At 41.6% G+C, this 20,691-nt stretch overlaps 1 protein-coding gene and 1 long non-coding RNA gene across 2 annotated transcripts; one reads left to right on the top strand and one right to left on the bottom strand.

The window, feature by feature from the left end:
* Nucleotides 1–121: 121 nt before the first annotated feature.
* LOC137182889 (DENN domain-containing protein 5B-like) lies at nucleotides 122–19,976 on the top strand. The gene is made up of 22 exons (XM_067589458.1): nucleotides 122–1,598; nucleotides 1,635–2,297; nucleotides 6,598–6,707; nucleotides 7,639–8,353; nucleotides 9,023–9,210; nucleotides 10,605–11,120; nucleotides 11,280–11,511; nucleotides 12,568–12,718; nucleotides 13,236–13,326; nucleotides 13,426–13,545; nucleotides 13,647–13,799; nucleotides 13,949–14,027; nucleotides 14,121–14,196; nucleotides 14,898–15,026; nucleotides 15,146–15,267; nucleotides 15,471–15,616; nucleotides 16,374–16,492; nucleotides 16,981–17,165; nucleotides 17,340–17,422; nucleotides 18,100–18,226; nucleotides 18,461–18,635; nucleotides 19,353–19,976. The coding sequence occupies exons 2-22, from the start codon at nucleotides 2,189–2,191 to the stop codon at nucleotides 19,534–19,536; spliced, it is 3,810 nt and encodes a 1,269-aa protein (XP_067445559.1). The 5' UTR covers nucleotides 122–1,598; nucleotides 1,635–2,188; the 3' UTR covers nucleotides 19,537–19,976.
* On the bottom strand, nucleotides 13,379–16,973 carry LOC137182900 (uncharacterized). Its single transcript, XR_010928387.1, has 2 exons — nucleotides 16,860–16,973; nucleotides 13,379–13,790 (listed from the first exon to the last, which is right to left on the bottom strand). It is a non-coding gene; the product is annotated as an uncharacterized lncRNA (long non-coding RNA).
* Nucleotides 19,977–20,691: the final 715 nt, after the last annotated feature.

The raw sequence follows: 20,691 nt of genomic DNA, 5'->3' as shown, positions 1-20,691 counted from the left end.
TATTTCTCTTATCTACACTTTAATTTCCAGCAAGTCAGATCACAATAAATGTCTCCTCTCAGGATTCCCTCATTCAAAATACTGCTGCTAGATTCCTGACGAAGACGAGGAAAACTGAACAAATTACATCAATTCTCTCTGCACTGGCTGTCAGATGTACAAATGCCCTCTTTGTGGCCGAGGACCTCTGACTGTTTTTTATCATATGAACCCCCTCAGCCCCCAGGTCATCCAGTAGTGGTCTCCTAACTGTTCCCAGAAACTACATATCAAGAGGCAACATTTAGTCACTGTCATAAAGGTTACTGTCACCACAGAGCTGAAACAGCCCTGACTTATCTGGGTTAAAAACTTGTTTGTTCTCCACCGTCGCTGACTGAACCTTAAAGGGTTACTCCAGTGATTTATGGAAGTAGCATTTCCATAAAGTCAGGTGACTCACACGAGACAGGTTAAAAAAAAGAATAGACAGAATCAAAACAGCAGAAGCTGAGATAAACAGACTTTAAGTCCCTTGTGTGGGTCAAGTTCCACAAACACTTGATCCTACATTTCATATAATGCAACTTAAATGTGTATTTCACTGTTTCCTGACAAACTACAGTGTTATAAACTCCACATATAGCCTATATTTAAATAATTTTTGGTCTGTGGAGATAAAACCAGAGGCATCTTTAGTGGTCTTTTCTCAGACTTCAGAGAGCTCCTCCAGAGCCGCAGAAGACTGAGCAGCACTCCGATGATGAGTAAACTGATCTTCATCTGTAAAGACAGTGGAGTGCCCCTTTACATCATTTCTATTTAGTATTAATTTCTCTCTAGTTTAAATTTTTAAATTTCTTCTTAACATTTTTAATTAGCATTTTAATAGTGTATGCTGTACTTCCTTTTTAATGTTTTAATCCATTTTGTTAAGCACTTTGAATTACCTTTGTGTGTGAAATGTCTACGATTAAAGGTGCCACTGTAGCCTAAATTTAATAATATTAAAATGAATGTATATTAAATATCATATATATTTGTAAAATTATTCATTATATGCTTTCCTGGTCACTGAAAATTCACTTTTTTCCTTTGACAAACCATGACTGTTTTTTAAAATCTCAACATGGGAACAGAACAGTCATAGATATACAGACAAAGGCAGACAAAAGGTTCAACATCGCATGAATCAAGAGTCACAGAAACAAAATGATGATAAACATGCAAATAAAAATAAGACAAATGCAATAAATGTATAAAACTTATGAAAAGTAAGAAGAGAAAAAAGGGAAACAGACAAAACAAAAAGGACAGGCGCATACATATGGGGGAAAAATCAGATGTGTCATAAAATGTGTCATTTGTGAGGAAAAGGAAGCTGAATGAGTCTATGAGTCTTGTGGATATCTGTTTATAACAGAGGTGAGTAAGGAATCTATTTCTGCTAATAAACCAGGCATGTTTGGTACATCTTTCAGCACTCTGCTTGTGTGAGAAACAAAACCACTAGAAAAAATAAATTCACTACATAACCAAGTCTTTGATGCTGTGTGTCAAAATAACAGCACATGTGCCTGAGGCTAAAGGAGTGAGTGTGTGTGTGTGTGTGTGTGTGTGTGTGTGTGTGTGTGTGTGTGTGTGTCTTTGACAAGCAAGCTAAGATTCACAAATCATGACTGCTGTGATGCAGGACGTTGTTTTTTTTCCAATCCTAGTCCTGCATTTTTAGATGTTTCCCCACTCCAACACACCTGATTGTATGATCAGGCCTCTGCAGAGCTTGATGACGAGCTGATCATTTGAGTCAGGTGTGTTGGAAGAGAGAAACATCTAAAACATGCAGGACCAGGATTGGAAAAACACTGATGATGAATTTCGATAACACCCTTTAAAATGAAGCTGTTTAACCAATTGGTGTGATGATGCGTTCAGGTCTTTGTCTCCCTCCCTCTCCCCTCTCTCCTCTCTGCTCCCCTCCCTCCCGGGCCTACACACAGCCTCCTCCCCCTGTGAACAGCCGAGATGAGCAGCGTTGTACCGTCCTATGCTCCCATCAGTCGGATCAGAGAGTGCAGGCGAACAACACCCAGTAACGCGGATCAGCAAAGGACGGACGACATTTAGGATTGAGCCGCATCAGCTATGAACATCCATCACGTTAAGTAGAAGCAAACGGAGCTCTCTTCACCCATAAAACGCGTCGAGGATGAACGGCACCGCAGCGGCAGCAGGATCGGCTTCTTGCCGTTTCGCCCACTATTTTGTTGTGTGTGGAGTGGATGCAGAGACGGGCCTGGAGCCGGACGATGGAGCAGGTGCAGTAGATGGTCCATAAACATGAAAGATGTGTCAACAAATCCTTGCTGCAAAAATACACTGCCGATGATAATGTTTGATTATACTGAAGGGAAAACACCTATAGGCCTATGTGTGTGTGTGTGTGTGTGTGTGTGTGTATGTGTGTTTGTTGAGGTGACATTTAAATATGTTTTCATTGGACCCCAAATTTCAGTTTTTTTCAAAGCGTTGTTGACAATTTAATATCTGCGATTATAGAAGTATAAAATCATTTTAGTTTATTGATTGATCTGAATATTTTTGGCAGGATTCTGTTCAATTTAAATCTCTGAACATATACAGTGTTGTGTATATGTTCTTGTTATGAAAGAGTGACACACAAAAACACAAAATCCAAGAAAATGCACATTTTCCTCTAAATTTGAAGCAGTTTGATTGAATTTAAAGTAAGATTTATTCTGTATTATCACACGGTCTTGTCCTTTTTGTCATCCATCTGCTTTAAAAAGCATTACATATCTACATATTTGATCGGATTTTCAACACCCTATAGTAAGATTATTGAGAATACAGCTTTGTTTTCTGCAAGTCATTCACTGCTACATCTGGATAAGGAACTCAGCAGAATGAGGTTTGAACAGAAAGAGGACGACAGCATGACATCCTGCCCGATCAAGCTGGAACACAGATGGATGTGCCAGGCAACTGTTCATGGTTAACCCAGGGCTGTGTGATGTGATGTGCGTATGTATGTGTGAGAAAGAGTGAGAGATGCCAGATTACACTGTTCTGAGTGAGAAAGCAGTGATAAACCCTCTACAACGGCTGATTTGCCTCCATCATCTCAGATACAGATGGTCCCTTCACCTTTCTATCCAAAACACTTCTGTCCTTTTTTTCTCACTAAAAGCCAAAAGGGAAGTTAAAAGGATGCTGTTAGTGTTGGTGGATGTGGGGGTTGCCACGGTGATGACAGCTGCAGTGATGCTGCCTGTGTCTAGGGCTCGTGATGGTTTTATTTGTGGTGGGTAGCACTGTTAGAAATAGACATATTAGGTGGCGTTGTTTTCTTCCATGCTGAGTTGTTGACAGATTCACTCAGGAGTCCTTCTGTGACATCTGCACGTGTTCTGCTGTGTGTGTCGGTTCTTGCGTCTTTGCCCATGTCTTTGTGAGCTTGTGTGCTAATAACCAACATATTTAAAAGTCACTTCCAGGTTTGAGATGTGGAGCACAAGCAATAGTCACACCCTGTGTTCTTGGTAGCAGAAATGTAGCTCATGTTGCGCAGCTCCTCAGGGGAAAATATGGCTGTTACTTGATTTTTTTTTTTTTCTCTTTTTCAGACAACAACTCATTTGAATAATCGCACTAATAGAGACAAGAAAAATGTATATTTAGGACAAGCTCTGTATCATTAGCTGCAAGGGAACAACTGATAGTCCTGCTATGTTTCAAGCTGCAGATTATTAAGCATTCTAACTGACCAGTGGGGGCTTTGATAGCTGGCTCCCTGCGGCGAGTGACAGCGTCACTGGCTTGTATATCTGAGCTCCACCAATCTGCTTATGTAACAGCAGGTCATCTCATGCCCACTGCAGCAGGGGGGCTCTGCTCCTTTCAAGGGATTTCTGTCTGTGTGTGTGAATATGTTTGTCTTTGCATACACATAAGCTGCAGTCAAGCAAGACATGTTTATTCCCTCACGTGCACTAGTCATATAAGAGTCGAGATGTGTGAGGTTGCACAGTATCTCTTTTTGTGTGTGTATGTGTAATTAGTGAAGGCCTACCGAGAGACAATCTGCTCTTGTTGGCTTCTCAATAGATGCCACTGTGTGTGTTTTCTGCAGCCTAATCAAATTTCACATGACGTTGCCTGTTGGAATGCTGAATGGCCGAGGCTTCAGCGCCCGTTCAGGCCAGATGACAGTCACAGGGGGATGACATCAGTGGAGGACGAGAACTCCCTGACCGAACATTTGATAGCTAATATGTGCTGTTGAAATGACTGGAAAGACATGAAAATATCTTGCACTTGTCTTGTTTTTACAAGTGTAAGCAGATATCAAGGCTGAGTCATTTTATTTTTAGGTTCTCAACACTTTTATCCCTATTTATTTTAAGCATATGAGCCCAGCACCACGTCTGTGTCTCAGGCTGAGATGAAAAGCAAAAATTTAATTTTTTTTTGTCATACGGTTCACCTTCAGTGAAAGGACAAATCCGTATTGGAAAGACACTGTGATTTAAATTGTTTGAGCCAAAAAAAGGAGTCTATTATTATATTTGCTGTCATTTTAATCCCTATCCACTTTTTATATCTGTCCTCATCTACTCATGTGATGAATGGGACGGTGGGGGTAATTCAGCTGCTGAGTATGACAGACAGATGTCTACCTCTATTCTTGTTCAATCATCCCTGATGAAGTGCTCCTGTTTCACGGATGGACGACCATTTGGGACCATAAATCTTTGTGATGAATATCTGAACACTGGAGTGAATATGAGGCACTTTTTGTTTTTGTCATCCAAAGATATGATATTCACAATGTTGTTTCTACTGTGACAGTAATGAGGACTTGATGAGTAGAGTTGAAACGGTGGAAATTAATTTGCAACTATTGATAATCAAGTAATTGTTGAATTGATTTAAACAAAAATGGCAGCATTTCACTGGTGAGAATTTGCTGTTTTTCTTTGTCTTATGTGATAATAAACTAAATATATTTGGGTTTTGGACTGTTGGTTGGACAAAACATGCAATTTGAATCTTGGATTTTAGGAAATAATGATGAACATTTGTCACTATTTTGTTATTTTATAGACCAAACAATCAAAAAAATAATCTGCAGATGAATCCATAATGAAAATGGTAATTGGTTGCAGCCCCACTGATGATGTAAAGAGTTCTGCCTCTCATTGGCTCATTTACAGTTTCTTGTGTGTGTGTGTGTGTGTGTGTTAATGTGGTAAGAGAAGGAAACATACTAATTACTGCCTAACTGAAACAGCCATTTAAGCTTTCATTCAAACACTAAAACAAACCTCCTTCTTTCTCCGTTCTGTTAATGCAAACGCTGAGAGACTCTGGTTTGTATAAACTCTTTAGGTGGGAGCTCATGTCAAGAGGAGTGTGGGTTTTAATTGGGTCAGCTGCTAAAATTTGGGGTGACGTAACCACTGACGAGCTTTGTCTTGATGGTTATCTTTGAGGCCACGGTGGAAACAGCTACCATGGCAACTAGTTGTCCTTCTCCTAGGCTCCATTCTGTCTCTCAGTGCCAATTTGTATCCTTAGCAAAGAACATTGACTCCCTCCTCTCGTCACAGTGATCTGTTAGCTTCTGTCTCCCACCTACCAGTCTGACTCAGTTTAATTTGAAGAGGTGCTCATTTCTCACTCAGCCTACAGTGCAGTTTCCTCTCTTGGGGTCCTGTGCGTCATCTCATTGGCAGGTGAGGTGGATGTTCCCGAATGCTGAATGAGTGCGTCACGGCTGGCAGCTGAGAGAAGACTGTTAGTTTGCCATTTGCAGTTGTTTTTGTTCTTGTAGTACGCCGATGTGAGTTACAGCCGAACTCTGGTAGTCCATGGGAATACAGTGAAGAGTACTGTTCAAGGGCATCCCCCTTAGAAAGTGGATGAATAATGAAAGTCCCTCATTCACTACTGTCAGTCTCTTTCTTTTGCCTGCTATCTCTTCCCCACACACTCATGCTCACACAGACAGCACTCTGTATGTAACTGGAGCTAGAAGCTGTCGCAAGGTGCAGAGACTGAGAGGGAGAGAAACTTAAGCCAGACGGGGCAATGCATCAAATGTGCAGTGTGAATTTAGGAATACATTTCCTGCATGCACTGCAAATTCAGTCATTCGTGTACATGTAGTTGTTATAGAGAAATCTTTCATCCTTTCTACTGAGCACATTTCTATTGTGTGCACCTCTAAGAAGCGTAAAATGTTTCCTACCACAGCGTGTCAGGGTTGAGGGCTGCTGTACCGCTCTCCCAGTCTATCTCTATGGTAATGAGTTGAGTTACATAATCCTTGGAATGGTCTTTGCTGTGGAGTGGACCTTGCTGTCGATAACAGATGAACTTTTTATTTTTTATTTTACAGAGTGTGTCAGACAAGGTCGTACAGTCCGTGCTTCTTCATAAATCAAAGTTGTTGTCATTTTGTGATGTCCTCTGTTCTGTTCTGTCCTCTGTGTCCCGTCATGAATTCTGATTCAGCAGTGATAAAGGTCAAAGATCACTCAGCTCTAATACTTTTTTTTTTTTTTTTTCCCTCTCTCTCCGGGTCTCTTTCAGGTGAGGGCTTCGAGCAGAGCCCCATTCGGCGGTCCTTCAAGTCGAGGGTCCTGGTGCACTACCCTGAAAACACAGAGAGGAACCCCTTCAATAAAGATGCTGTCAACATGGTGAGATTCAGGATTTCACACAAATGGTCATTTATTCTCACAACAGTTGAACCATACGGGAAGAGGTGATGTGGCATGTTTGAAGGGTAAACGTTTTGTAGCTCTTTCAACTAGTGAAAATGAATTATGTTAAAAAAGACAAAGGAGAGAGACGTGATAATAAAATCATCTGGAACAAAAGCATGCAAGGAGCCATGTATTTTTGCCTCTAACAGGATATATTCTCATAGAAGGTGTTCATTGTTCTCTGTTGGAAAAGCAGGTCAGGATGATGAAAGCACAAGCCTCAAAAGATTGTTGTCAGATGGAAATGAATTCATTTCTATATGGGGCCTTGCTTTGCTTGCTAGAGAGACACCGCTTTGTTTTATGTTATGTGTTATGCTGAAATTATTAGAAAATCAATGTTCTTTTTTATACTTTTTATGATTTTATTTGATTTTCAGATTTGGAAACAAATACATGTGACAGTAACACAATTACAACATACCATAGAACAAATGGGTTACTCACTTTTTCTAAAATTTCTGTAAAAAACAAACAAACAACCTTTTTCCCCCAGAAGATCAATTTAGATTTGCATTAAATACATTTCCAGACAACATAAAGCCAATGCAAGGATCAGCTTTTCACCTGTTTCCTGTTTTGCTTCAAGCTTATTTTTTGTCAGGTCTCTAGGTACAGCATCCTTTATGTTCCCTACCGGAGAGTTCAATATGTCTTATATGGTTCCTTTTACATTGTGCCAGAAATGCTTTAATTCAGTGCGACTCCAGAAAAGCATAGTTTAGAAAATCCACTGTTCCTTATGCACAGTATCAGTTATTGATATAATTGTTATGATTTGTCTCTACTTCTGCCACTTTATTCTAAACCTTCTCTTACATTTTATCCTCTCTTTCCTCCTCTTTCTTTACCACTTCGTCCTCAGCTCTGTATGCCGAGGGGTCTGTCCTTCCGCACTCAAGCAGACAGACTCGATTCTCAGTTCCACTCATTCACTATTACTTTTGATGACGGCACGCGTTCTTACGGCTTTGTCCACACTTTCTACGAGGAGGTGACCAGTGCTCAGATCATCACCGCCATGCAGACACTCTACCAGATGCACCATGTAGAGCACCACTCCTCGTCATCCTCCTCCTCTCCCTCTTCCTCGTCTTCATCTGCCTCCTCACCCTCCACCTCCAGTATGGACTCGCTTGTGAGCAGCTTGGATGAGTCGGACGCCGAGTCTCTAGCCGGGGTTTCCGCCTGTCTGGGCTGCGCGGCCTCCTTTGACCCAGCACGTGACACCCTGTATGTGTCCAAAGCCCTCTGCCTCCTCACGCCGCTCCCCTTCCTTCAAGCTGCTCGACAGTTCCTGTCTCAGCTGCACCAGGCTGTGACGTCGCACACAGCCCCGCCCCTCCCTCTGGAGAGCTACATCCACAACATCCTGTACGAGGTGCCCCTACCTCCGCCCGGTAGGTCGCTGAGGTTTCACGGGGTACAGGGACCCATCTTGTGCCAGCGGCCCGGGCCAGGTGAGCTTCCACTTGGGGAGTACCCTCTTGGAGAGGCATTCAGCCTGCTCGGTGTGGACAATATGGTTCAACTACTTACCTGTGCACTTCTGGAGACACAGGTTCTGCTCTGCTCTCACGGTAAGCACTGTTCACTTGCACTTCATTTCACTTTTATCAATTAGCATGATTGAAATGACGCTCCAAACATGAAATAACCACGTAAACATTTGTTGATTATCTCAATGCAAATCAGGTGATTGTCAGAGTAAGCAGAGCTGAAGGGACATATTATTACTGTGATTGAGACATTAGTTTTAAGAGCATATTGAAGAGCATCTCCACTGATCAAATCTATCAGTGTTTTTGCAGAATTTAGCAGCACAATGTGGCAACATAGCATTTGTTGACATCTCATAAGCTAACTGGCTTTTCAAAATGGTTATGTAATAAGATGACACTAAATGTGGAATTAATAGAAATTGACAAGCTATTTATACAAGACGTGACACAAAATGAAAACAGCCTTTACACACTAAGTTAGTCACACATGTAACCTACAGTAACAGCATGACAGATGGGTTAAATACTGCAGGGAAATCTAACTTAATGAGAAAAGGGTGTCCTCATTCAGTAATTTGGGCAATGATCTGTAGCCTGTAAACAGAAATATGGATTAAGTATCTATATAAGCAACTCATATAAACAGCTTGATTAAAACCTAATTCCTTGAAAATGAGGTTTTCCTGGGTGCATTGCAATTCAAGCTAATATCTCTCCATCTCTCTCTTGATTTTCTTGTCTCCTCAGACTACCAGCATTTGATGACTGTGGCGGAGGGCATCACCACTTTGTTATTCCCATTCCAGTGGCAACACATGTACCTGCCCATCGTCTCTGCACCATTACATCACCTGCTGGATGCTCCCGTGCCGTTCATGTTGGGCATCCAGCGCAGAGAAGGAGCTCAGCGATCCTCCCTCCACCTACCACATGAGGTATAACACTCAACAACATGTAAATGGCATCTGCAGGTTTCCTGTGTGAACATACCGGGCAGAATTTCAGGATTGTGCAGGAGATTCGTACAAAAAGATCTGAAATGTTTTTGTTAAACTTGAAATGCTTTTCCATCCATTTTGCTGATCTCCTCCATTCTGCGTGCATGGGAATTTGCCCTCAGCCTCCGGCCTGTCGAACCGAGACGATACATTTCCTCAGAGCTGCCCCCGCTTTCACAAATCCAATCCTGCAATCCGAGATCACTTTCTGCTGCATGAATATCTCACTGAAGCCTCTTTGAAGTCGCTCTGCCCCAGAAAGGAGGCAGTAGAAAGACAGCTCGGGGGGATGAAAGCAAAACCGCAGAGCAGCAGAGATCCAGAATAATGGGACTGGCTGAATAATTAATGTGAATTAGGGATCACCACTTATTTCTTGAGTTGCACGAGTTGATTTATGGGGGGTAATTTACAAGAAAGGGGGAAATACTTCAATCATACATGTATGTTTGTTTGGAATTTGTCTGAACAGCAATACATTTAAACATTTAAGCGGTCTTCCATAATATTGATGTACAGGGAAACTCATTGTAGAAATGGGAGCATGAGTTAATAATGGGGAAATAAAATATGTTTAAGCTCTGAATCTGAAAGAAAAACTCAGTCTTTATTATATTTTTAATCGTTGCATCTACTACTTTGGTTCCTCTCTTTGTCTAAATGTCCTCTTTAAATCAAATTGATGATGAACAGACATTGACGAGGAAGACTAGGAGGATGAAGCTCCTCTGTCTGCGACTGTCCGCTCCACAGTACATCTCCCAACTTCCCCTGAGGCTTTAAACCGACTGTCTGAGGTCACTGTTGAAGGTTGTGTTGCTGCTGACTGGGCTGTGCTCCACTGCTGCTTACAAAGGCCTTTTTTTTTTTTTTTTTTTTTTTTTTAAATCAGTGCCTATCTTTTTCACAAAGTGCGATTATTCATTACTCAGCAGCTTCATGGGCACAGCTTTTGTTATTTGTTTGCTGGTGCGAAAGCCTGATTTCTTTTTTTTTTGCTGGTTTCCACAGTTTCTCCTGTTGCAGTGATAACGTTTAGATAATCCTCCACATGCTAATATCCTCTGAGGGTTTATAACGGTGAAATACCAAGAATCTATTAAGGAAACGTAAATCTTCATCTCTGATCTTAATTGGATGTTTCTGTACATGCTCCAGTGCTGTTAAAACTCGCTTACTTTGCCTGCGTGAGATGAATTAGAGCGTGTGCATCGTGACAGGTTAAACCTATAATGATTATCTGATGGAGGAGCCAATTGAGAACCTTGTTTCATTGCAGTCGGGTGTTTGCATGTTATTCACTGTTGTCTTTGTCTATTCCTCCTGCGCAGTCCAACCTGTGTTTTGTGGATATTGACAATCACTGTGTCGAAGCCCCCGAGGACCTGCCCGTTTTTCCAGACCAGACTGAGCTCATCCAGGAACTGAGTGAGATACTGCTGCGTTTTGGGCTCCCTCCACAGGGAGGCGTGACCACTAAGCCCACCACCACTACCACCACCACTACCACCTCCCCTCGCCTGAGCAGCCTGGTCTTGGAGGATCTGATGGAGGACAGAAGGAATGGGAACCTCGGAGGCGAGGAGCTGGCGGTGCTGGAGAGGCTGCAGGCTCTGGCAAGGAGGTGTGGAGGAGGCAAAATGTCAGATGGGGAGAAGATACTGGGACATGTGTTAGAGGAGGAGGAGGAAGAGATGAAGGCTGCAAAGCTGAACATTCAGCTGAGGGAGGTGTTTGCCGGCCGGTTTGCTGCCATGTTTGGCAGGTATGAGGAGTTTGTCATCCACAGCGCTCTTGATTTGGACTCCTGGTTGAGCAACAGAGAAGGGACGTTCAGCTTTGACAAGGTACTTGAGAAGATGTTAGTGCACAACGTCAATAGATGGATCTAATAAAACTACTGTATTTATGCTGTTTATCTTTAAATAGATATGTTACAATCCCTTTTCCGTGTTAGTGAAATACTTTTTGATTGTGACAGAAATATTTGCTTTTGAATGTTTCAGGGTTCCTTCCTCTCAGCTCAGCCTGCGACCCATTTGCACTTCTTGTCTCGGTTCCTGGAGACCTCCATGTTTTCATCTTTCGTGGATGGGAAGGTGATAGCTCGCTGGGCCGATAGGGAGCCATTGCAGCAGCTGTTTGACAACCGCCTGGAGAGAGAACGACTGTATGACACCGACGAGGAGGATGCCCACGGCTGTCGTTACAGGAAATGCACCATGCTCTTTGAGTCAGGTAGTGTGAGAGAGCTCACAAACAAGAGTGTGAAATAAAGTAGAGTAATACATCATGCAAATTACTGCAAGTAAGGCACAAGGTACTGTAAATACGTGGGTCTTATAAACTGAAGGAGATGCAAAAAACATATCAAAACATCTATAGCTCAGGAGTCCAACCTGTCTTGATTTCTATAGAATTAAATGTACATTTGACAATGAAGTGCAAGTTTACAATGAGAAATATACAAGTGACGGAACTTAAGTCTCTCTAAGCTGTGCATTTTAATGATAGACTATGACAAATCAAGATCAGGATTTTTCAGCAGTTTCCTCTCAGCATTTAGATAGTGTTTGTATAGCAGAAAAATAAATCGAAACCTCCTTCGGTGGATTGAGCTGAATGATGTGATTGAAGTGAATGCCAGAGGAAATCTGCCAATCTGTCGCCATCTGCTCGTCTGTTTGGGTTTATATGTTGATTATGTTGCTCTGTCTTTCTGAAACCACCACTATTGTTCTTTCTCCTCTATAAAAGGTTTGGACAATGTTGCTTAACTCGTATACCAGAACATTTAACTGTACAAATAGTAGCTGATGGAAATATTCCTCCAGTAGAAATTGAAATAAAACAAATAATCAGACAATGTGTTAAAAAGGAGGTAAAGATGAAGTAGAGAGTGGTGAACTAAAGGATGTGGTGGAGAATGAGCGTTATGTAAGGGGAGGACAGGGCTTTGTGTCCTATGAAAACTGCTTTAAATGTCTGCTTTGAAGTTCTGCCAACCTCTGCAGAGAATGCAGCATTTGTATCTCAGCTGTCTGTGTCACCATATTTCACATGTAGACTCAAAAGATGCTTCATCTCTTTTAAGATGTACCGTCAGTTACATATTTCACTCCATTTTGGTGTATACTGTATGTTCCAGTCTAACGTTCATGTAAGAAGTGACATTAAACGTTACCCACAAGTCCTCCCTGGAAATGTCTTTATCATCACTTTCTTGACTCCTTTTTATCTACAGTAGAAATCCCTGCAGCATGATCTTTACCATTGCTGTGTTTGTCTCTGCAGCCCAGTCCATTGAGCGCAGACTGCTGAAGGCCGACCACACAGCCATACACCCTCACCTGCTGGACATGAGGATCGGCCAGGGTCGTCACCAGCAGGGCTACTTTCCTAAGCTGCAGGCTGATGTTCTTGCACAGGGACAAAACACAAACAAGTGAGCCGTGGTTTCTGTTGTTGTTCAGTGAAAATACACTTGAACTGTGATTCCTAACCAGAGGTACCTGTACCCCAAGCCCAGGGGGTACTCAGCTAATAAGATTTCAAATGGGTGTGATGATAATCTTGAGTAAATGTATTGTAAAAGTCCAGCTCCTGCCAGTGCAATCACTACAAACCTGACCAAACTGACCTAAACATTGACAATTCAAGTGTATGAAAAATATTGTAAAAGCTATTATCTACTCATAGTTTATGTTACATCCAAATCTTAACTTAACCTTAAAATCAATAGAAATGAACCCATTTGGAACAAGACAGGTGGGGTTAAGGGGTACTTGAGCTCATGAAAGGGTTTTGGGGGTACACTAGTCAAGACAAGTTCAAACTACGGCACTAGAATATTACAAGTTGCCAGGGTCTACTTTTTTTACCAACACACGCATGTACTTTAACTGCAGAAACACAGGTTACACATGCAGACTTGTGAATTTGATTTTATGTCGCCTGAACAGGTGGTCCAGTCGTGTCACAGCCTCACGCAGGACCGACCCCAAGAGATCAACAGTCTCTGAACACTCAGGAGTGGACAATGAACAGAGACAGGTACTTGCATTTGATCAGACACACACACACACACAGACGCACACAGGAAGACTTCATAAGGCCAATGCCTGATTTATTACCTTTTTATTTATTCAACAGAAGCACACATTTACGAGGAAGAACCTCCGTCAGTCTAAGTTACTTGACCCGTCGCCTCAAGCCGTCACTCAGACTCATCGAGAGTTTGTTGACGGGCTGCTGAGCGAGTGTCGTCTGAAGGTGAGAGCTCTCTCTCTGTGTGATAGAAGAGGTACTGTTGCTGTGACTATTTTCTTAAGTCACCGTTCCCTGTCACCATAATATGTTCCCTGGCTTTGTAGACCAAACGGATGTTGATGGAGAGGATGGGGAAGGAGAGCGCAGAACTGGGTCAGGGAGAAGCCAACATCACAGGCCTGCAGGAAAACACGCTCATCCATGGTCTGTGTGACCTACTGGAGAGAACCTGGGGCTACGGTCTGCAGCTGAAACAGGTCAGACACGGACATTAACAAATTACCAGCTCAGATGACCTAAAAAAACCCCATCTGGAACTATAAACAAATACACATCATGCACATGAACACACAGAGACGACTGTATAAACAGGTTGAATGTTGACGAGCGTGTTTGTTCTGAACAGGGGAAGTCCGCTCTTTGGTCTCATCTGCTTCACTACCAGGCGGCCCAGGGGAAGATGGAGGTACCAGCTGAGTCTCCAGGTCAGAGCACAACCCTACCGCTTTGTTTTTCTTGTGTAAATCACTGAGTTAATTGTTGAATGATCATTGGTGCTAAATTTGCTACATGTTCAGGGTTTAACAATTCAGACCAGAGAACGTTTGACGATGGCACTCCCGTCCTGAGAGGATCATTAATACAGGATATGAGGTAATGAGAGAAAACATACTGTGATGGTGGGAAGAGTGAGATATCTGTGTGATAGAAGTATGATATAAACCAATAAAACTTAGATATTTTGTTTCAGATAAGAGCCATTAACCTCTTAAAATCCACTGGGTCGCCGGCAACCCACTTAAACTATTTGTAAGCGGTAGCGTCACGCAGTAATGAGTAAAAGCAATTTGCACAATTTGACCAATTGGAGATGATTGGAGAGGTTCGGGGACACCAGTGACACCACAAACTAAAAACTCCCTGGCTCCCATAACGTTAGGCCTAGAAGTCTGGAATTTTATACAGGTTGACAAGATGTAGAAGGCAGATGTTGTTCTGCATAGTTCTGGCATAAAGCATGTCCTAATTATTGTTATTCAAATATGACTCATTATAGACAAGGACCAAAAACACTTTTTGGAGCCTTATTTGAACTGACGTAGTTTTGTTTGTGTTTTAGCCACATGCTAAACAAGCACATTTCCAGAAACTAGAAGATGTCACCTGTCAAATGAAGCCTAATACATGCATCGTGGCACAGTTCTTCTGTTATAAGCTTTTCCATTTGGGTATGCCAAATAGGCAAAAATTCTATAAAAAGGGTGGATGTTAAGGGGTTAAATACAATAACTGAATTGAATATTAGAGCTTTATCCTCACTGCTTATGCCAGCCTTTCTTTTGTTTTTCTTTCAGGTTTATTCAGACCATGAGTGAGGGTCTGTCTGAGGTGGGACAGGCCCGGGCCTGGATCCATCTTGCCCTGGAGAAGAAAATGCTCTCCCAACACCTTAAAGAGCTACTTAAAAACCAGGAGCTGCTCAGGTCACAATTCACTCATAAGTAATCTACTGCTAAGCCAACACAAGTAGAATATTTTGGATTTCATTTGTATTAAGTCCCATAACTTTGACTTTTTTCGCTCTCTTCATGTCCCATGACAGGCAACTGTATAAACCCCATGCATTCCTGCTCTGTGAGGAAGAAAGGGAGCAGTTTTTATTCCACCTGCTCTCTCTCAACACTGTGGACTACCTCTGCTTCACACGCGTTTTCACCTCCATCAGTAAGTAAACTTTAGCAGAAAAAATGACATAATTCACTGTGGCAGTTTTATAGCCTCCAAGGACACTGACAAGCTGCTTCTGGTTGTGTTTGGCCAAACTCATGTGGCTTACTCATTACTGTGGAGAAACTCTGTCAATTTAAGTATGAAGGAAATTAATCATTTTTGTAAACATTTGCTCTGGGTTGCTTGTGTCTCCCCAGGTATTCCATACCGTGTTGTGATAATACCAATGAAGAAGCTTAGCATTGCTATGGCAACAGTTGATCCTTGGGTGTGCGTGTCAGGAGAAATGGGTGATTCAGGAGTTAGACAGATCCCGAAGAATACACAAGAAATTTTTTTCCAGGTTTGTATACACACCTCCGCAGTAAAGTCCTGATGCATTCAAAAAAATACTGTCTACATGCTAGCAGTTCTGTGAGACTGTACCATGGATTTATATTTTATATTTATCTTACAGTTATACATTCATGGACTGTACAGTGGTGCTGTGAGCTCAATGCTAATGTCAGCATGCTAACATGCACATAATGACAATGCTCACATGCTGTTGCTAAGCAGGTGTAATGTTTGTCTTGTTCACCACCTTAGTGTGTTAGCATGCTAATATTTAATAATTAGCACTAAAACACCCAGCTGATGCTGACGGCAGTCCTACTAGTTTTGCAAGTATTTGGTCATAAACCAAAGCACCATTCATCCTGAGGGGGATATGAATGTTTGGACCAAGTTTTGTGGCCATCCATACAATTGCTGTTGTGACATTTCTCTCAAAAACCATACATGTCTACTTCATGGTGTCGTTAGAGGAAAAGTCAGAAGATCACCAAAGTCATTAGGGGTCATGTGTGGGCACCATAACTATTTGTATCAAATTCAATGGCAATCCATCCAATGGTAGTTGAGATATTTCGTGAGAGACAAAATGTCAGGCGAATGGTGGCTCTACATGAAAAGAGTGGGATCACCAAAATCAGTAAGATTCATCCTCAGGGGACCTTTGATGTCATGGCAATCCCCTTTGTAGTTGTTGAGATATTCGGCTGCCTTTCCTCACATGGCTAAAAAAGCAACATCAATTACTGTTACTTTTTTTCTGTCAGTGCAAGAACCTCGGCAGACTGAGCACCCTGCAGCTGGGACAGGAGAACTCTGGCTTGCTGGCCAAGTGTCTTATTGACTGTGTGATGGTCTACAATGAGATCACTGGACACACCTACAAGTAAGACTCACCCTCTGACCTCTTGGTCTCATCAGAAAACCCTGACTGTGCAAGAATGTGTTTGTGGAAAGCAGCTGTGATAAAGTGTGAGATACATTGACATCTTAATGATCCTGCCTGTCAAACACCGGATGTCTGAGCTTCTTTTGAACGCTCCTCTTAGAAATATTTTTCAAAATAACTGTTTACAGCTGCTTTATCACGACAATAACACAGCAAAATAAAAGTGACTACAATACCATATTGTCATAAACTGAAACCAACTGTTGCCTGGTAGATAGCAAATGAATCTAAATATAAATTGTATTCAAAACATGTCAAACCAACAGTATGGTCATTAAAGTTATTTAGAAAAATGCATGCTCACCACACAGCACTGATTAGAACAGATGGCCTCACCTACGACATGTCCCTGTATAATAAATCATATTTTTATTATTTTTTTCACGTTGCATATAATGAAACACTGTCTCTTTCTTTCCTGTCAGGTTCCCATGTGGCCGATGGCTAGGGAAAGGCGTGGGCGATGGCAGCTTGGAGCGAGTCCTCATTGGACAGCTGGTGTCACCTGGTGGAGAGGAGGATGCTCGAAGGTTTACAGGGACGCCTCCAGAGCTGGCCTCTCCTTCTCAGAGCATGCGGACAGTGCTGGGATCGCTTGGCAACCGGAGTAGTACGTACTGACAAAGAACACATTCTTCAGTACAATAGCTGCCCTACTTGTTATTGAGCTTTACAATAATAACAGATTCAGCTCCAGTATCACCTTTCTGTCTCTGTTCTTCTTCCCTCATGTTTCTATTTATAACTATTCTCCCTGTGTCTTTCTTGCTTTATCTCTTGTCAGGAGTGTTGTCTGTTGAAGTACACGAAGACATGAGGGAGGCGGCAAATAACCTTGTTAAACACTTCCACAAACCTGAACAAGAGGTATGTGACTGTAATCGTGAGTGTGTCCCCTCGACTCATTTAAGCTGTTGGCTCGCACAGTCATTTTTAATACGAGATCAACAGAAATAAAAACTGGAACTTTATGTGATGTTTCAAATTTGGAAGGGAAAATCATCATCATTATCAGACTAAAATGGATAGAAAACGGTTAATGCAAAGAAGAGCATCTCTGCAGCCGTGTGTTAGACTCTCAACACTCTGTATGTGTTATTTTTATCTCCAACATGGTTCATTACCCCGGCTTGTTCAGCCTGGGCCTCATTTGTGTCTTTTGTGTATCACTTTAGCCTCTCTCATCTCAACAGCAAGTTAAAAGCATTGCAGACACTTGATGGATCACTTTACTTACTATCTGTAATGGGCCTCAAGTTCAGTTTGTTATTATATTTTCATAGCAGGCCAGATAGTGCTCAGGACAATACCACTGCACAATCTTCAATGCAGAAGCCTTTGCTCAGCGTTGTTTATCTTCTCCTAGTACAGTAAATGGAAGAGGAGCCTTTTTAAATCCAAAAAATAAATAAATTGTTCTGTGGAGGATTTTGGAAAATTGCAGTGCCGTCTGTCTCTCATATGAGGGGATTTACTGAAGTTGAAAGATGAGCCATTTGTTCAAAGTGTCCACATTAACTTTGTTCCCGTTTCTATCCTCCCAGAGGGGAAACTTGACAGTCTTGCTATGTGGTGAAGGAGGTCTGGTGCTTTCTTTGGAGAAGTTCCTCCTCCATGGGTTCAAATCCAACCGTCTTTTCCAGAGGAATGTGTTTGTTTGGGACTTTGTGGGTAAGTTCTGTGTGTGTGAGCTTGTTAAAAGCATTCAGTGAACATTAAAAGTGATGTTTAATTTCCGACTGTGTTTCCTGTCTCCATCTAGTGGCAGTGAAAATGAATTTGACATATCAAATTGCACATGACAAAGCATGATTGATATGATTTGTTAAAAACCTGTCTTTGCAACCGTATTTTCTGTATTCTAACAATTCATTAACTAAAACTATAACCAACTCGTTCCCATAGAGAAGGCAGTGGTTTCCATGGAGACAGATGATCAGATGGGTGACCTGCATGGATCAACGCTGACAAAAGGTCCACCTTGCGACTCACTGTGCCATTATGTCAACGCAATCAATGCTTCACCCCGAAACATCGGAAAAGAGGGCAAGTTCCAGCTGTTCGTCTGCCTGGGAGTCAGGTGAGTGGTCTCAATTTTAAAAATGACATAGAAAAACTCTCCAGTACACCTTAGCAAATTAGAAAAAATTGAAGAAATCTCCTTAAATGGCCAGGGATGTAATAGGAGTTATAGGTCAGGAAAAGGTAATTAAAATCAAAAAAATGAGCAGAAAGTTGAAGCAGTTAATACAAAATACAACATAGACTTATAATCCATTAATAAGTTTGTAATAGGACTGATACTACTGTAATGTAATTGATACAAAATAAGAAATGGTTAAATCATTCTAAAAGGTTTATGATTTATATTTAAACCTGAAACAGAGTCTGAAAATACTTTTAAAGCCTCCTGGCTGTTACGTTATTTTGGGCAAAGGTCAAACAGTTTCCTTCCTGAGGCTCGGAGGAAGTAGCCTGCAGCATGACGCCACTCAAAGGTTTTTCTCACGCTGACCTTCTTACATAACATACAGTTTGGGAAGGGACAGGTCAGCCTTCATCTTGTAGTAGCTGGGCATTGATCGCAGAGAAATCTTCAAAAAAGCCTAGATCAGTTGTGGCTGTCACAATTTTTTCACAAATAAAATCAATTTACAAGCCGAGTGGTTTAAAGTGAAAGCGCTGGGCAATAGTTCTGTTTTTAAATCAGCTAACTCCCCTTCAGGCTTGAAATTTTATACTAAACTTCATAATGCATGTACAGTATAGAACGATCATTAACCTGTCTTCTTGACAGGGACCGGCTTCTGTCTCAGTGGCTCCCCCTGCTGGCAGAGTGTTCGCTGACAGTGCGGATGTACGAGGAAGGCGCTCTGCTGCGGGACCGTGCTGCTGTACACTCCCTCTCCCGCATCCTACACACACTCACCGAGTTCACCATCACACTGGAAACATCGCTGGTTAAAGGGGTTGACCTCTGACCCTGATGGATAAGCACTGCGGAATATCGGCCCCCTGCATCGTAACCTACCGCAGGAATTCTGATGGGTTAAAATATTCATCTTTCCATGTGCCGGAAAAAGAAGTACATCAGACACTTGTGACTTTATGATGAAATGGACAGAGGACTAGATGGAGTCACCGGCAACTTGAGCTGCAAACATATTGCCTTGTTCACTGATGTAAATGTCTTACACACTGTATTTGCTTCAGGAAATAGTCTGATTTTCCAATGCTTGTTTACACTGTGAAATTCTGTTTTCCTCAAGGAGAAATAGAGTCATTCATAATCTCACATTGACAGAACATATCTTCACAGCTCACACCATTTACTCTGACCCTATGACAACTATAACTCTCCTCCTACTGCTGTATTGCTTGCACTTGAATTTTAAACTAAGCACATGCATGGCCAAATCTGTTTATGTCTCAAGTGTGTTGTGATCTGAAATATCAGGACCCAGGCCTTACTATATAAACATTTTCTTGACTTTATTGATTGGATATCTTAGTAATTATACTATAAAATAATGTTCCCAGTCTATATTATAATTAATCTGTTATCTTATTATGCTCATGTTATACTGTGTAACGCCTGGCCTGTTTCTCATTGTTTAATTCAGTTTGGGGTCACATACTGAACAGAGTTGTGCTCATGAAATCCTCAGTGGGTGAAACACTGAAGCCAAATTGGTGTCCCAGTTGTGTCAGTTCAAATAGTCTTTGTCACTTTGTCAGAAAGCTTTTTTTTCCTTCTCTCTTGTAAATATTTTTGCTTCATTAGATCTTTGATAGAATCGTGCCCATTTGTTATTATGGTGTAATGAATTTGTGGCATATTTTCTGTATAAAGGCATCCTGTTTGTGTCTGTATAAAACAATAGATTCCATTATGGGCACACTTTACTGATTATGTAGATAATAGTCATGCTGTTTGTTTCTAAACTGTTCAATTGTCTTTGCAAAATCGAGACAATGAATAGCGCACAGGTTCTTAAAACCGCTAGGTATTATGTTGTCGCATTTGATTTAACAGTTGAATTATGAAAACGCTGTCTCCTGCACTGTCCTGCAAGCACTATGTAACCCACAATGACCAAGCCTCTATTATCATTTAAATACAGATTAGAGAAAGC

This window comes from Thunnus thynnus, chromosome 5 (assembly GCF_963924715.1).
Source record: "Thunnus thynnus chromosome 5, fThuThy2.1, whole genome shotgun sequence".
NCBI classification, from domain to species: Eukaryota; Metazoa; Chordata; class Actinopteri; order Scombriformes; family Scombridae; genus Thunnus; species Thunnus thynnus.
The sequence above is the reverse complement of the archived record's forward strand: the minus strand, read 5'-3'. Positions and strand labels throughout refer to the sequence as shown.

Bases quoted from the DNA above. Each gene is read 5' to 3' on its own strand.
- LOC137182889 (XM_067589458.1), top strand. From the start codon at position 2,189: ATGAACGGCACCGCAGCGGCAGCAGGATCGGCTTCTTGCCGTTTCGCC. The intron at 12,719-13,235 runs GTGAGCCGTGGT...TCGCCTGAACAG, and splicing joins CAGGGACAAAACACAAACAA to GTGGTCCAGTCGTGTCACAG. The intron at 13,800-13,948 runs GTCAGACACGGA...TGTTCTGAACAG, and splicing joins ACGGTCTGCAGCTGAAACAG to GGGAAGTCCGCTCTTTGGTC.